General features: G+C 45.6%; 1 protein-coding gene, 1 long non-coding RNA gene and 1 pseudogene across 2 annotated transcripts in view; 2 read left to right on the forward strand and 1 right to left on the reverse strand.

Moving 5' to 3' along the window:
- Habp4 (hyaluronan binding protein 4) overlaps nucleotides 1-276 on the reverse strand; it is a 31,702-nt gene extending 31,426 nt beyond the window's left edge. The window contains exon 1 of the mRNA XM_010607652.2: nucleotides 4-276. Coding sequence (XP_010605954.1) covers nucleotides 4-177 — 174 coding nt within the window. The 5' untranslated portion in view covers nucleotides 178-276. The remainder of the gene's footprint in view (nucleotides 1-3) is intronic.
- Nucleotides 277-304: 28 nt separating this feature from the next.
- LOC104850587 lies at nucleotides 305-5,364 on the forward strand. Its single transcript, XR_004514479.1, has 4 exons — nucleotides 305-1,027; nucleotides 2,510-3,351; nucleotides 3,724-4,023; nucleotides 4,553-5,364. It is a non-coding gene; the product is annotated as an uncharacterized LOC104850587 (long non-coding RNA).
- Nucleotides 5,365-13,756: 8,392 nt separating this feature from the next.
- On the forward strand, nucleotides 13,757-13,861 carry LOC117283578 (annotated as a pseudogene).
- The last annotated feature ends 529 nt before the right edge of the window (nucleotides 13,862-14,390 follow it).

Genomic DNA, 14,390 nt, shown 5'->3' on the forward strand with positions numbered 1-14,390 from the left:
GGCCGTCGCTCCCGCCTCGTCGCGCCTCCTGCGCGGCAGCTGCAGCTGGCGCCGAATCTCGGCCTCGCGTAGGACATCGAACGGGTCCGATTCATCGTCCAGCAGCTGGTGAAAGCGGTTGGCCACAACGCAGCCGAAGGTCTCCTGCATGGTGGCGCCGCCCAGGCCGCCCTTCATGCTCGGCGCGGCACTGCGGGCCGCCTGAGAGCCCACAAGAGAGCGCCTCAGCGGAGACAGCGGATAGAAGCCACCCCGCCCTCCGCAGCAGCTCTCCGGCCTTCACCTACCTGTCCCGCCCCCACCGCGCTACGGCCAATCAGAGAGCGGGACACGCCCCTTTCCGGGCTGGCTCGCCGAGGTGTCCAATCACCGGCCTGCGGCCTTTGCGTCACGCGGCCTCCTGTTCCTCCCCTACGGAGCGCCTGGAGGGCGGGACCAGCGCCCGGAGCTGCAGTAGCTCAGTCTAGGTTCGGACTGCTTGTGGTCCAGGCTAAGAGGAAAGCTTCTGACTCTCTGCGGTGTGGGCCACTCACACATTGAGCACTGACTGTGCCGGGCATTGTATAGAAGGAGACCGGAGCTCCATGTGTTGCTGTGAGTTCTGGGCGCCGGACCCAACCGAATTGCGAAGCTCAGAAAGGTCTGAGGCAGAAGGGTGGAGAATGGAGCGCAGCCCACGAGCTCCGGAGCAGGGTACCTGGAATGCCAAGAGTTGGGAAAGGCCTGACTTTCGTCCTTATTCTAGGAGCAAGGGAAAGCAGGCTTTAAATCTGAGCAGATTTGTATTTGAAAAGGCCACTCTAGCTGTATTGTGAAGGGATAGTTTGGAGGGGGAGGTCACAATAGATGCGAGGAGACGGGCGTGGTGGTGCGTGCCTGTAACCCCAGCACTCTGGGAGGCTCAGGCAAGATCTGTAGTTGGAGCAACTTAGGGGAGACTGTCTCAAAAGTTTTAAAAGGGCTGAGAATGCTGGTCAGTGCAATGGCCCTGGGTTCAATCTACAGTACCAGTAAATAAATAGAGCAAGTAAGTATGGAGACCATACGCAAGATTGTTGCAGAAGTCTAGGAAAGAACCGATGATAGAGAGTTGCACTAGGGTAGTGGCAGTGGAGGTGAAAGGGGTGAGTAAATTCAAGGGCTGTTTTGGAGGTTGTATCAGCAGGGCTTGGCAGGGTACTAGGATCATCTGTATGGGTGATGAAGAAGGAAGACGGTGCGAAATCTCATTTTTCTAGTTTGGGCATGTAAGAATGGGAGTGCTAGCCACCAAGAGATGGAACCTGGGAAGAGATTACTTTAATGAGACCATGAGGTCAACCTTGAACATGTTGAGAATTGGGTTTAGATTGTTTTTGGTTTTCTTTTGCAATGATCAGTTAAGGCCTGGAGCTCAGAGGGGACTGCCTCCAGCAAATAGTGCCATGGACTGGACGGTGTTGAGATCCTAGGGCTGCCTATCCTACAACCACTCTTTTATTTTCATTTTACTAAGGAATTGGCTGCTATAGGCCCCAGACTAAGTGGAGCCCCTTTTCAACTTCAACCTTAATTACGAAAACCGGTGATCCTGTTGCTGTCGTTGCCTTTGTTTTTGTTTTTGTTTTTTTGAGACAAGGTCTCTCTAAGTTCAGGCTGGCCTCCAACTCAAGGCAGTCCTCCTGCCTCAGCCTCCTGCGTGCTGAGATTACGGGCATGCACCACCATGCCTGGCATGGCATACCTAGCCTGGTAAGGCAGTTTCTCACTCTCTCTCTGTCTCTCTCTCTCTTTTTATTTGCTGTGTAGTTCAGGCTGAACTTGAACTTATTATGTAGCCTAGGCTGGCTACTTGCAGCAATTCTTCTGCCTCAGCCTCCCAAGTGCTGGGATTACATGTATACCCCCAACTTGGCTCAACCTTAATTAATCTGAAGTCATTTATTGTAATTCCATTTTCTTGCCAGGAATTGCTGAGGAGTAGGTTGTGTTACAAACCTGGCAGAACAGGCTGGAGGGGAAGCATTCTGGGGAAGGTCTTACTCCTCGAAGGGATCTGAGAGGGAAGCTCCCTATTCTTCCTAGCTTCAGTGCTTTGGTTCTTCTTATGTGAGAAGAATGTGATGCCTGGTGTTGCTGTTCTTTATTGTGACCATAAGGACAGAGAAAACCTAGGTCTGTGATGTTGAGCTGTATCCCTGCCTCAAGTTGTATTCTTTGTTTGTTTGTGTTTTTGAGACAGGGTCTCACTATGTAGTTGAGACTGACCTGGAACTCACTATGTAGTCCAGGTTGATCTCAAACTCACAGAGATAGTGCTGGGGTTACAGGCATGCTTCACCACTCCCCAGCCTCAAGTTGTATTATTATATAAGGTGATAAAAGCCATTATTGCTTAAGCCACCCCTAGTTTTGTTTTGTTTTTTTGTCCCATCCAGAAGCATCTTGTTAGAGCACCTTGCTTAAGTGCCTTATGACTGGTTTTGAATTTCCTTTAATATTAAATGAAAAAGGAATTTTTACTCCTTAGGGCTGCAAGATCCTGTCTCATTCATTGCAATATGAATTCCCAGGGCTTGGTGTTCAGACAACCAGCTGTGCAGAAGGTACTCAGTAAATATTTTTGTTGAGTGACCAAATATTTTCAGGTATAGTAAGTCCCTGACTTAGGAACATTTGCGGTTTGAACTTTCACAGGTATACTGTACAAGATTTACAGTTATACTATATAAGACACACTGTTGGATTACCAATGAATCTGACTTACAAACATTCTCCTGGAATGGAACTTCTTCTGAGGTTGGAGATTTATTGTATTTTATTTGGTAATTTCCTGCTTTGAATCAACAGAGATTAATGCCTATACTTTCTGTCCCCTCAAAATGGAAAGCAGGTATTTGAACAAAAACTTGTACTGTTCACAAAGATACTTTTCACAATAGCCAAAAGGTTGCAACAACTTAAATGTATATTAACTGATGAATGAATAAATAAAATGTGGTACAGCAGATTATTATTTGGCCTTCAAAAGGAATGAAGTATTGATACATGTTGTAACATAGATGAACCTTGAAATTGTGCTAACTGAAAGAAGCCAGAGGCAAAAGGCCACATGTGGTCTGATTCCATGTATATGAAATGTCTGGAATAGGCAATTCCATAAGAGAAAGTGCATTAGTGGGTGCTGGGGTAGGGTAGGGGATATTGGTGAGAACTCAATGGTTATGGAGTTTCCTTTTGGAGTAATTAAAATGTTCTGAATATAGTGGTAATAATTGCACAAAATTGTGAATTTAGCCAGGTGTAATCCCAGCACTTGGGAGGCTGAGGCAGGAGGATTGCTGTGAGTTCGAGACCAGCCTGGGCTACACAGTGAGTTCCTGATCAGTCTTATTATATAGTGAGACCCTGTCTCACCCCCCCCCAATTGTGAATTTAGGGTTAGGGTCAGACCCAGGATTTGAGTCCTGACTCTGCCACTTATTAACTTTTTGAACTTGGACATGCTCCTTATTTCTGTGCCTCAGTCTTCTATCTGTAAAATGGAGAAAACATAGTCTCTAACTCTGAGAGTTACCATGAGGACTGAATAAGATAATGTGTAGGAAGTGTTTGCCACAGTACCTGCCCTAGTGTAAATCCTCAATAAAAATCATTGTGGTTTTGTGTCATCATCATTTGGAATCAGACATAATAGACAATAGACTTATGTTTTGACACTTCAAAAATTGTTTTATGCCTCAGCATCTCCATGTGCAGCAGAGATCACACTTTCAGAAGCAGCCTTCAAGCCAGTGTTGTTTTTGGAGTCTTTAAGCTGCTTATCACCAAATTACAACATCATGAAAACATCTGCTCTTGAGAGAAGACCTCTTCCCACTGGACATCTGGAATCAGCTACTTCCTATTGTCTTCCTAGCATAGCCAACCACTGTCAGCTCTGAAAGCATCTGTGAGCACAGTATCCTCATTTCCAAATCACAGATGCCCAGAACAATTGTGAGCCAGTTCTGGTTGATCCTATATAGAAGCCCTGAAAGAAAAGTAAGTACAGAGGTCTCTAGCTGGAATTACCGGGCCATAGGTTTCTGAAGGAGCTGTTGGTCACTGCAGACCTTACAGTAGCATATGAAGCAGCCTGTTTTTCACTGGCCATGTTCCTGCTTGGAGATTTGCAGGCTTAAATGCATTTCTGATGTACAGCCCTACCACTTTAGCATGAGTTATTTGAAACACTTGTGTTTAATGTGGTCACCTGATATAATAATCAAAGAGGTGAAAACATCCTTTAGTAATATAATATAAAAAAGAACATACGTAGAAAAATAAAGTACCGCATAAAGGCAATGAAGTGTGTGGATGCTGAATAAAACCATATTATGTGTAAGATCCAGTGATTGTTTACTCCCACCGATGGAAAAAGCAGCAAAGTTTAACTGCATACAAAATGTAATTAATTTGAGTTAATAGAGAAGTTCCATGAACAATAAAATAAAAAACAGTGAAATCTTCCAAGTTGACTTTGAACAAATTAACCCAGAGGTTTAACAACATGTAATTTTATTATTTTCAGTTGCATGGAGAAATACCTAGGTGAAGGCCAAGCAGGAGTGGCTAGACCTCTTTAGCACCTTTCAGTCAGTAAGTATTTGCTGTTTGGATGAATGAATTTTTTGTTTGCATACATGTGTTTGTGGCAAATAATTTTGCATGTGCTAAAAGTGAAGTAAAACTGTAGCAAATTAATAAGCCAGAAGCTGAGAAATACGATCAAATGCTTCATTAATAATCACAACCGAATCATATATGGTGCTTATGAGATGCCAAACATTGTTCTAGACATTAGTTCATTTAATCCATATGCCAGCCTGATGATGTAGATGCTTTCCTTGTCCTGTGTTCCCGTGGCCTGAGTGCTTCTGTGAGCAGGATAGCTGGGTTCATGGGTGTTAGCAATCTGCCTTGACTGTGATCTCCTAATTATGCATTATTGCTAAGCATTGAGCTAAAAGCTCAGATTTGAGTGGGACATAGTCTCTTTCCTTAAAGACTGGTGCAACCAAAAGACAAATATTATCAGAACAGTCCTAAAGTGTGTAGACCACTTATTACTTCAAAATTGTATGGGAATACTGAGACTCTACTGGGGACCTATGATATACTTAGATCCTTCAAAACATTGCATGGCGGTGTAAGACTTGAATAAACTAAAGTGACTCCATGCTAATAGGCCAGACTGTGCTTCTTCATATGCTAATTGCTACCTTGGTTAACAGCCCGCCCAGGGGCAAATGGTTTGGCAAAAGGTGACCTTAGAACTTTTCCTGCATAAGATAAGCAATGTGTTTGCAGTCTTGTTCTGTGAATTCCCTGACTCTTTGTTTAGAAAAACCTTATAAAAAGTACCTCAGCCCCTGAGCAGTTGCCTCTCTGAGCTACCTGTCTTCGGGAGTGCCGTCTGGCCAGACAAATAAAGACTATTTACCATCTAGCCCGGTGTGTTCCTTCCTGGGTTTCTCGTTTCTCCGTCGAGCTCCCAGAGCCTCGCTGGGTGTTAGGGCCCAACATCGTGGAGACCTTTTTGGCTGTTCACGCTCCGTGGAGTGGAAGTGAGACTTTAAGTCTTACAGCGGGACAAAAGCTGTATTGTGTCCATGCTAAACCTGTACTAAAATGTTGAAATAGGACTGCCCTTCTGCTTATATTTCACAATGTATTCAAAATAAGCAAACATCTTTATTCTCTTAAGGATGGTCTGTGAACCATGGTCACTCCTACCATGGTTAGCTCCTACTTCCCCTGAGAGCTTGTTAGAAATGCAGAATTTCAGACTCACCTCAGAGCCCCTGAATCAGAACCTACACATTACAACACCCCTAGGAGATGCCTGTGCACAGTGAAATTTGAGAAGCTTTGAATTAAAATGAAAATTGCAAGTTGACAATTGGGTCTGTTGGGATCATCCAGTGGAAGCCTTGTCAGCATCTGTGGCTGGGGCACATTAGCCTTCCTTAGGACCTGGTACATTTGAGGCATTCTGCTGAAAACCTAGGCACATGATTGACAAAGACAGCCTGAGACCCAAAGAGAGACAGTCTTTGAGGAGCACTGGCTGTCTGGGGCTCCTGGCTCCCCTGCTGCCATGCAAGTAGAAAGCTGGAAAAAGATGCCTCCAGCCAGTGTAGACAAAAACTATTTACATCCAGACAATGGAGCTAGAAGCCTACTCTCCAGGAGGTTGGTGCCGGTGCAACCCTAAAAACAATCTGAGAACTGTTCTCAAACTCCCTCTACTGACAGAATTTATAATTGTGCTGCTGGGAAAGAAACTACTTAAAAGATCTACATCCACTTTCACAGAGCAGGTAATGAAGTGTGTTAGGGAATTGATCATGTTAAAGTATGCTGTGACGCTGCCTCACGGGCTGCATTCTCCTGGTATATCTTGGCTCCTAAAATGACCTCATGCCCTTATCTCTGGTTACCCTCCCCCTCAAGACCACAGTGGTCCAGGAAGTAGAAACCTGTGTCTGCAGGACTGGGCCCATAAAAGCAATCTGGCCTGTGATAGGTTAAAAGTAGCTCACTCCTCATAAATAAATAGCCCACCCCAAAACTGATAAAAGGACCTTCTTTTCTTTGTTCTCTCCTTCTGCTTCTTCCTCCTCCTCTCTCTCTCTCTTTCTCTGCCTTCCTGCCTCCTGCTCGCCTCCCTACAATAAAGATCTCCTGCCGGATCTCTCGGTGCTTGAGTGGCCTAATTGGGAAGGGGCACCCGAAACCCCTTTCAAAGTGTGTGTTAATTACTTTTCTCATTGCTGAGACAAAATCTGATACCCAAAGTTAATAGGGGATGGTTTATTTAGCTCTAAGGTAGGGTGGCACATGGCAAAGGGACAGCAGTTCATGGCAGACTGAAGGTAGCAAAGAAACACTGGAGCTTTCTGCCCCTTTTATTTTAACCAGGCTACTGGGATTAGAACAGTGCCAAACCAATCAGTGGAGTGATTTAGTAATCACACCCTTATTTCCAGCATCACACACTCTAGATTTAGCCACCTCTGAAAAAGCCCTATGACCCCATGAGGCTTTGGAGTGTGGGACCTAAATTACAAGCCCTTGGCTAAATGGCAAAGGGCCTAGGAGACAGTGTCCTGAACCCCTCCCATTGTAGCCACAGCCCCGACCTTTGTTCCAGCCCTGGCCTAAGAATGTGTATCACTCTTGTATTGTTTGAAGTCTGGATCTGAATCTACCTGTACATTAGAGACTCCAGACATAGAGCCCAAAGTTAATTGACAATCTGTTTGCTCATCGGGAGTGTTTTGGTGACCTTTGAGACATCCTATGGGTGGTACCTGTCACTCATCAATATGTGACTGTTGAGCATGTGACTGCTGACCACCAGCTCAAGTCAGCAGACCTTTGTCCCCTGTCTGTAAGCCCAAAAATGTTAACCTCCTCTTTTACTCCCTATAAGAGGACCTCAGCCCCTGAGCTAGGCACCTCTCTGAGCCAGCCACTTGGTTCTGAGAGTGCTGTCTGGCCAGACTAATAAAGGTCTTTTACCATCTAGCCTGGTGTGTTCCTTCCTGGGTTTCTCGTTCCTCCATAGAGCTCACGGAGCCTCATTGGGCTTTAGGGCCCAACATTGCAAAGGCCTTTTGGGCTGTTTGCGCTCCGTGGAGTGGAAGTGAGACTTTTAAGTCTTACAGGAGGGACATCCAGAACAAACCATAACATTCTGCCCATATTCCTCCACACACGTAAGACTCATGCATATCCCTTTATGCAAAAGGTATTTAGTCCATCCCTAAGAGTTGCCAAAGTCCTAATGTAAGACTTAAATTCTCACTTTCACTGCACGGAGCGTGAACAGCCAAAAGGGCCTTCACGATGCTGAGTCCTATGGCCCAATGATGGCTCCGGAGGCAAGACCCAGGGCCTTACTTCCGAAAGCAGTGAACAGCCAAAAAGGCCTCCACGATGCTGGGCCCTAACACCCAGCGAGGCTCCTGGAACTCGAGGGAGAAAGGAGAAACCCAGGAGAGAACACATCAGGCTAGATGGTAAACAGACCTTTATTAGTCTGGCCAGACTGCACTCCCGGAGCCAGGTAGCTCAGAGAGGCAACTGCTCAGGGGCTGAGGTACTTTATAAGGTTTTTTCTAAACAAAGAGTCAGGGAATTCACAGAACAAGACTGCAAACATTGCTTATCTCATGCAGGAAAAGTTCTAAGGTCACCTTTTGTCATACCATTTGCCCCTGGGCAGGCTGTTAACCAAGGTAGCAATTAGCATATGAAGAAGCACAGTCTGGCCTATTAGCATGGAGTCACTTTAGCTTATTCAAGTCTTACACTAACAATTTCAGCATTGCTGAAAAGTCCCATGTCCAAATTTTTCTCTGAGATTTAGGGCATAATTTTAGCTCTAAGAAAGATAAACACTTCCAACATTCAATGGCACAAGATAGACATTTCCATTCCAAAGGTTTCAAATGGGGATAGCAAATATTAGAGTAAACTGAGGCATGAGTATGACCACTCAAGCAGGCAAAAGTGAAGCAACAAGTGTTTTATTTCCAGCCTGGGTGTAGCTAAATCAAGGGTGGTAAGAGGGTTAACTCCAGGGGCTTAGGCAAGAGGAAACATAGGAGTTTGAATAGGGGCAGTGTGGTGCTAGGCGGAGTGGAAACTTTTTGTTTTGGAATGGAGGAAGTCTTTTGATCTGGGGCAGAGGGAGTCTGGTGGTCTCCAGGAGTATCTGGACCTGTAGATGTTGCTTAATGGGGTGGGCTGTTTATCTCGAACCTAGGCCTTGGCTTCCTGTTATCTTTTGTGCCTTGCAGGATGTGTAACTGCATTGCCTGGAAATTTTTTCTCTTCTGCCTGGGCAGGGCTCTGACGTTCTGTTCTGTCTTTCTGTTATAGAAGAAAAGGGAAAGAGGGAAGAGGGAGAAGGGGAGATTGTGTATAGTTTCTCATAGCAGTTTCAAATGTGTCCAAGTGGGCTGTGTGGACATCCTATCAGCAAAAAGGGGCAGGGGAAGGTAATGGTTCAGTTAATTAAATTTTTTTTCAGGGGTTGAAGATCGGGTCTTGTGGCAGGGCTGAGAAGCACGAGGTTAGTAAGAGCTGCCTAGTTGGTTATGGCTTGGATTTGGCCTTGAATAAAGTTTGAGAGGTTTTTAAAGGCAGAGCCCAAAGAGAAGGATCATGATAATTATGCCCAGGGGCCCTATTATGGGCAGAGGAGCCAAGTGACCCTTGAATCCCCTAGGCTCCTCCAGAGGGGTGTGTTTTGTTTTTCTAGGCTGTTGGCTTGTTTTTTTAGGTCTCCTACCACTTCTTGGATAATTCCTGATTGGAATTTGATAATCCCTGTTTTGTAGAAACAGCATTCTCCTAAGAAGGAATAGATTCCTCCCTTTTTGGCAGTTAAGAGGTCTAGTCTGCTCCTGCTTTGGAGTACTAGGTAAGATAGGGAATCAAGCTGAGCTTGGAGGGTAGTGAGGTTGTCTGAGATGCATCTTAAACCTTTTGTTATTTCTTGTGAAAGTGAATTATAATGAGGTAGGTTGTGAATCCTACAACTCCTGTGCCAGTTCCTGTGCACATTCCTACTAGAAGTGGGATTAAGAAGGGGGCTGCTCAGTGTTGTCTGTTCTTAGTGATTGGAATCTGGTCCTTGTTATATGGGGTTATATCTATCCTGAAGTTAAGGTATGTTAGTGTGCAGATACCTGTCCAGTTGTTTGCCAAGCACCATTAAACTGAAGAGCCACACAACCAGGAGGCAAGAGGAAAGACACTATGTACTGCTTACCTCGTATTTGAAGCTAAGGGACTGGGCTGGTTTGGGTTTGTGCCAGTACTGCAGGGTGTAAAATAGGATTGTGGTGGTAAAGGGAGGGGTATGAGGACAGGGGAGGGTAAGAAACATTTGTTATTTTGTTTTCCTAATAGAGCCAGAAGTCAATTTGGTTTAGTGGGAACCTCTGAGTGATTTTTTTTTTTTTTTTTTTACTGGAAATGTCACCTAAGAACATTTTTCATGACCAAAGGTAGTTTATTTTTTTTTTTTTTTTTTTAATCTGGAAATGTTAAGTACTGAACGGACTTTAGAGAGAGAGAGAGAGAATAGGTACTAGGGTGGCAGAGTATGGGGCCCTTCTTGATGGCATCAGTTTTTATTCTTTGCAGAAAAAAGAGTTATCATCTAGGAGACCTTTTGTAGATAGTGGGTTTTGTAGTTTCATATAGCTTCTGGAAGAGGGGGCAGGTGGCCGAGTGGCATAGTGTTTCAAAAGTAAGTAGTCTGATCCAGGGTTTGAGTTGTATTTGATTCGTCTCAGTGATTGGGGGCTTGGATAGACAGAGTAAAGTTAGAAAGTGTTGGGGCCAGGTTTCCAACTGTGGGGCCTGGCCCCATGGTGCTAACAAGACAGACCAGGGCCTGGAAGTGGAAGTGCATGGAAACATCTCTGGTGATGGGTTTGAAGGAAGGAAAGTTATTCTGGGAGGGAGAAAGTGCTCCTGAGTGGGGAACACCACCATTGTTGATTTTTTGAGGGGTATTTTTCAGTGACAACGTAAGTGGGACTGGCTTGAAGAAGCCATTAGCTTCCAGTGAATGAAGCTGTGAAGCTACGTTTTTAATGGGACTGTTGCAGTTTCTGTGTTTGAGGGGGAGGCTGACATGAAGAGGTGGCATCTGTCTGCTAGCTGGGGGGTTGGTCTTTTGAAATAGTATAGGCACTTGTGAGGGTGTCATTTAGGTAGTTGGGGAGGATTGGTGGAGGGGGTGTGTTAGTTACTTTTCTTTCATTGCTGAGACAAAATACCCAACACCCAAAGTTAAAGGGGAAAAGATTTATTTGGCTTATAGTTTGTAGAGGTTTCAGTCTATGATTAGCTGGCTCCAAGGTAGAGTGGAACATGACAGAGGGGCATTGCAGAGGAGAAATAGTTCATGACACCCAAAAGGTAGCAAAAGCATCAAGGGACCTTAAGAGTGTCTTTCTGTCCCTCTTTTTCATACTGTTTAGGGCAGGTAGCACTTGTGCCTTTAATCCTAGTGCCCTCATGTCTAGTCCCACCATGAGTCAATCACACTCTAGATCTAGCCACCTCTGAAATAGCATGAGGTTTTGGGGGACAGCTAAACACAAGCCATAATGGGGGTTTGGTTATTGAGGGGAGTGAAGCAAATCAGGAGGAGAAATGTAACCAAAGGGAGAGAGAGCTGTGGAATGAAGTATTGGGTTGATATAGTTTGGCCTGTAGTGTGCATAGTGGCAAGAGTACAAGCCCTGCCAGGAAGAGGAAAATAATAGCCAGGAGACAGCTCTTTGTGATGTTCCACTCAGCTGGAGCAACTTGGGCTGGGCCTGATACAAAGACAAGGGTGAGGGATGTGTAAGCAATTAGGAAAACAGGATGACAGTTCATGTGGGGAGGTGCCAGCTTATGGGGGGGCAACTTTGGTGCTTAGGCAGGAGAAGTGGCCAGGCAGAGGATGAGAAAGAAGGTGAACAAGCGGATTTCATCTGGGCAGAAGTCAGGAAGGGCTCCCTGGAAAAAGAGGTCTTCTTTCCAGAAGAGGAGGGAATCTAAGGAATTAGACTGGGGGTAGAACTACTAAAGTTTGTGGCAAATTTCTCTTAGGAAATGAGTAAAGTGACAGACTAGGCAGAGGTAAGACATATATTCTTTGTATCTGACTAAAGCAGAGGGAGGTTGGACAGACTAGTTGTGATTTCCATTGAGTTTGGTATTCTGGTGTGTCTGGGGGTGGGTTGATGGAGTGCAGCTGCAAGTGGAAACTGTGAATCCAGTGGGGAGAGTTATAGGTGGGTTGCTGTAGATGACTGTGTGGGGACTGTCCATTTGGGTTTTAAAGGTAGAGAGTGTAAGTTCTTCATTAAGATTTGCCTGCCGGCCAGGTCATCCTCAAACAGGTGGGCGTTTAGGGAAGGTAGGATGAGGTTAGTATCCAAAATTTGCTGTGACTTGTTGGGGGATTGGGAGGTAGTCTCATAAGGGATTGGTTTCTGGGCTGTGTTGGGGCCCAGGAGGAAGGAGCAGTTGTACAGCAGTTCAAAGGGACTGTACCCAGTGTGGTTTGGGGGGCCACTCTAATCCTGAGGAGGGCAATAAGGAGTAGGAAGACCTAATCTTTTTTTAATGGTATGGAGAGTTTGGTGAGCTGGGCCTTAACTATTGTTTTCTCCACTTTTCTGAGGAATGGAGTCAGCAGAGGATGTGGAGTTTCCAGTTGACCCTGAGGGATTATCCTGGGTTATCTGGGCAATGAAGGCAGATCCATTGTCTGACTGGATGGAGGTGGGGAGGCCAAATTGAAGTATTATTTCAGTCAGGAGGCATTTTATGACTGATTCTCCCTTTTCTGAGGTGGTGGGAAAGGCCTCAGACCATCCCATGGATGTGTGTAGAAGGCATTTAAACTTTTAAACTCATGGTATGTGTATGAAGTCTATTTGTGAGTTTTGGGCAGGGGTTAATCCTTGAGTTTGTTGGGTTGGATAGGAGGGGGCTGGAGGAAGCCTTGGTTGGGGGACAGAATGGCAGATGCAACAGTGTGCTGTGATTTCTTCTAGTAGGGTTTTCCAGGAAGGGGCAGATATGAGTGTCTGTAGCAGTTGGCTAAGGGGCTTTTATCCTTTGCGAAAGCTGTTGTAGAAGGAGGAGAGGATCTGATGGCTCTGGGAGGTGGGGAGGAGAAATTTTCCTGGGTATAAAAACTACCTGTTGGTCATGCGGAGTGTTTTGTATTTGGAGATATTTTTGGGTGAGTAGGTGGGGGTGATGGGGCTTGTGGGTAGGGGGGTTTTTGTGGAAGCAGTAACTTCTTTGCAGTTTTGTCTGCAAAGGAATTTCCCTGTGTTATGGGATCTGATAGCTTTTGGTGGCCCTTACAGTGGATGACTCTGGCTTGAGTAGGTAGGAGAGTGGCCTTCAGGAGAGCCTTTGTTAGATGGGAGTTTATGATTGCAGAGTGGTTGTGGAGGGTATGGAGGGCATGTTTTCTGTGTATATGTTGACTTTGTATCCTCTTGCTAGGGTGAGGGCTTGGGTTAGAGCTGTGAGTTCAGCTTGTTGTGCAGTGATATGCTGGGGCAGGGCTTGAGCTGTGTTCGACTACAGTTTATGGTGACAACTATGTACCCTGCCCTGCCTTTGCTGGTAGAGTGAGTAGCCTTATATGAGCTCTCATCTATGAACCAAGTGTATTTGGGTTCCTGTACAGGGAGATCTGAGATGTGTGGGAAGGGGTTCCAGTGTAAGTGTATGAGGAAACAGTCATGGTCCCAGATTGGGGGTGTCCCTGTTGCTGGCTTCTTGGGAATCAGAGAAGAGGAAGGATTGAAGCTTGGCCCCAAAGTGATGGTGATTGTAGGTGTTTCTGAGAAGAGTACATAGACTTTTAGGAGCCTTGGAGCTGAGAGTAGATGTGGGAGGTGCGAGGAGGTCAGGTTTTAGAGATTATGGGGAATAAAGAGTAATGGATGTGTGGTTGCTGATTTTTAAGGCTTCTGGGAGCATGGCTGCAGTGGCCACTGCTGCCCTCAGACATGCTGTAATGGTGGGGTCTAGCTGTCTTGATAAGAAGGTGACTGGCTGTGGACTTAGCCCCCTGGCTCGCTACTATGATGGCACATCCTCTTTCCTCTGTGGAGAAGCAAGAGGTCTGGGATTGAAAAGGCTGGGGCCAGGGTTAAGGTTTATTTTAGCTTTTGAATGGGGAGTATGGAGCTTTGCGCAGTGGCATTATCATAGCCAATGAGGTTTATCCAAGGCATGATTATTGCTGAATATTGTTAATTGAATGGGGAGTATGGGAATGACTTGTATAAGGATGAATGGAGAGGACAATTTGGTTGATGGCTCAGAGATCTTGTATTAAGCGGTATGATTGGTTGGACTTACAGACAGCGAGGATGGAGGTGTTGAATAGGGAGTTAGTGGGAATCAGGAGGTTATGTTTGAGAAGGCGAATAATGATGGATTTTAATCCTCGGAGGGCTGGATCAGGTAGGAAGTATTGACGCTGGGCAGGGTAGGGGTGATCCTTTCTAGGGGGTTGCAGAAGGTCAGGTGATATTGGAGCGACAGAAGGGATTGAGATGTCATGGATGTGTGGGTTGAGGACGGGAGAAGATATGAGGTAGGAGGAAGGCATAGCAGTAGGTATGGAGAAGGGTGGTGATAGGGAGGGGAGCAGAGCCTGGAATAGTGAGGTTGGCAGAGAGTATTGTTAAAATGTCTCATCTGATGAGCAGGATTGGACAGGTGGGAATGACTAGAAATGAATAAGTAAACATTTGGTATCCCAATTGGCATAAGAACAGAGGAGTTTTGAGAGGCCTGGACACAGTGCTGTCAAT

This window comes from Fukomys damarensis, unplaced genomic scaffold (genome assembly GCF_012274545.1).
Source record: "Fukomys damarensis isolate Sample0158 unplaced genomic scaffold, DMR_v1.0_HiC HiC_scaffold_27, whole genome shotgun sequence".
Taxonomy (NCBI): domain Eukaryota; kingdom Metazoa; phylum Chordata; class Mammalia; order Rodentia; family Bathyergidae; genus Fukomys; species Fukomys damarensis.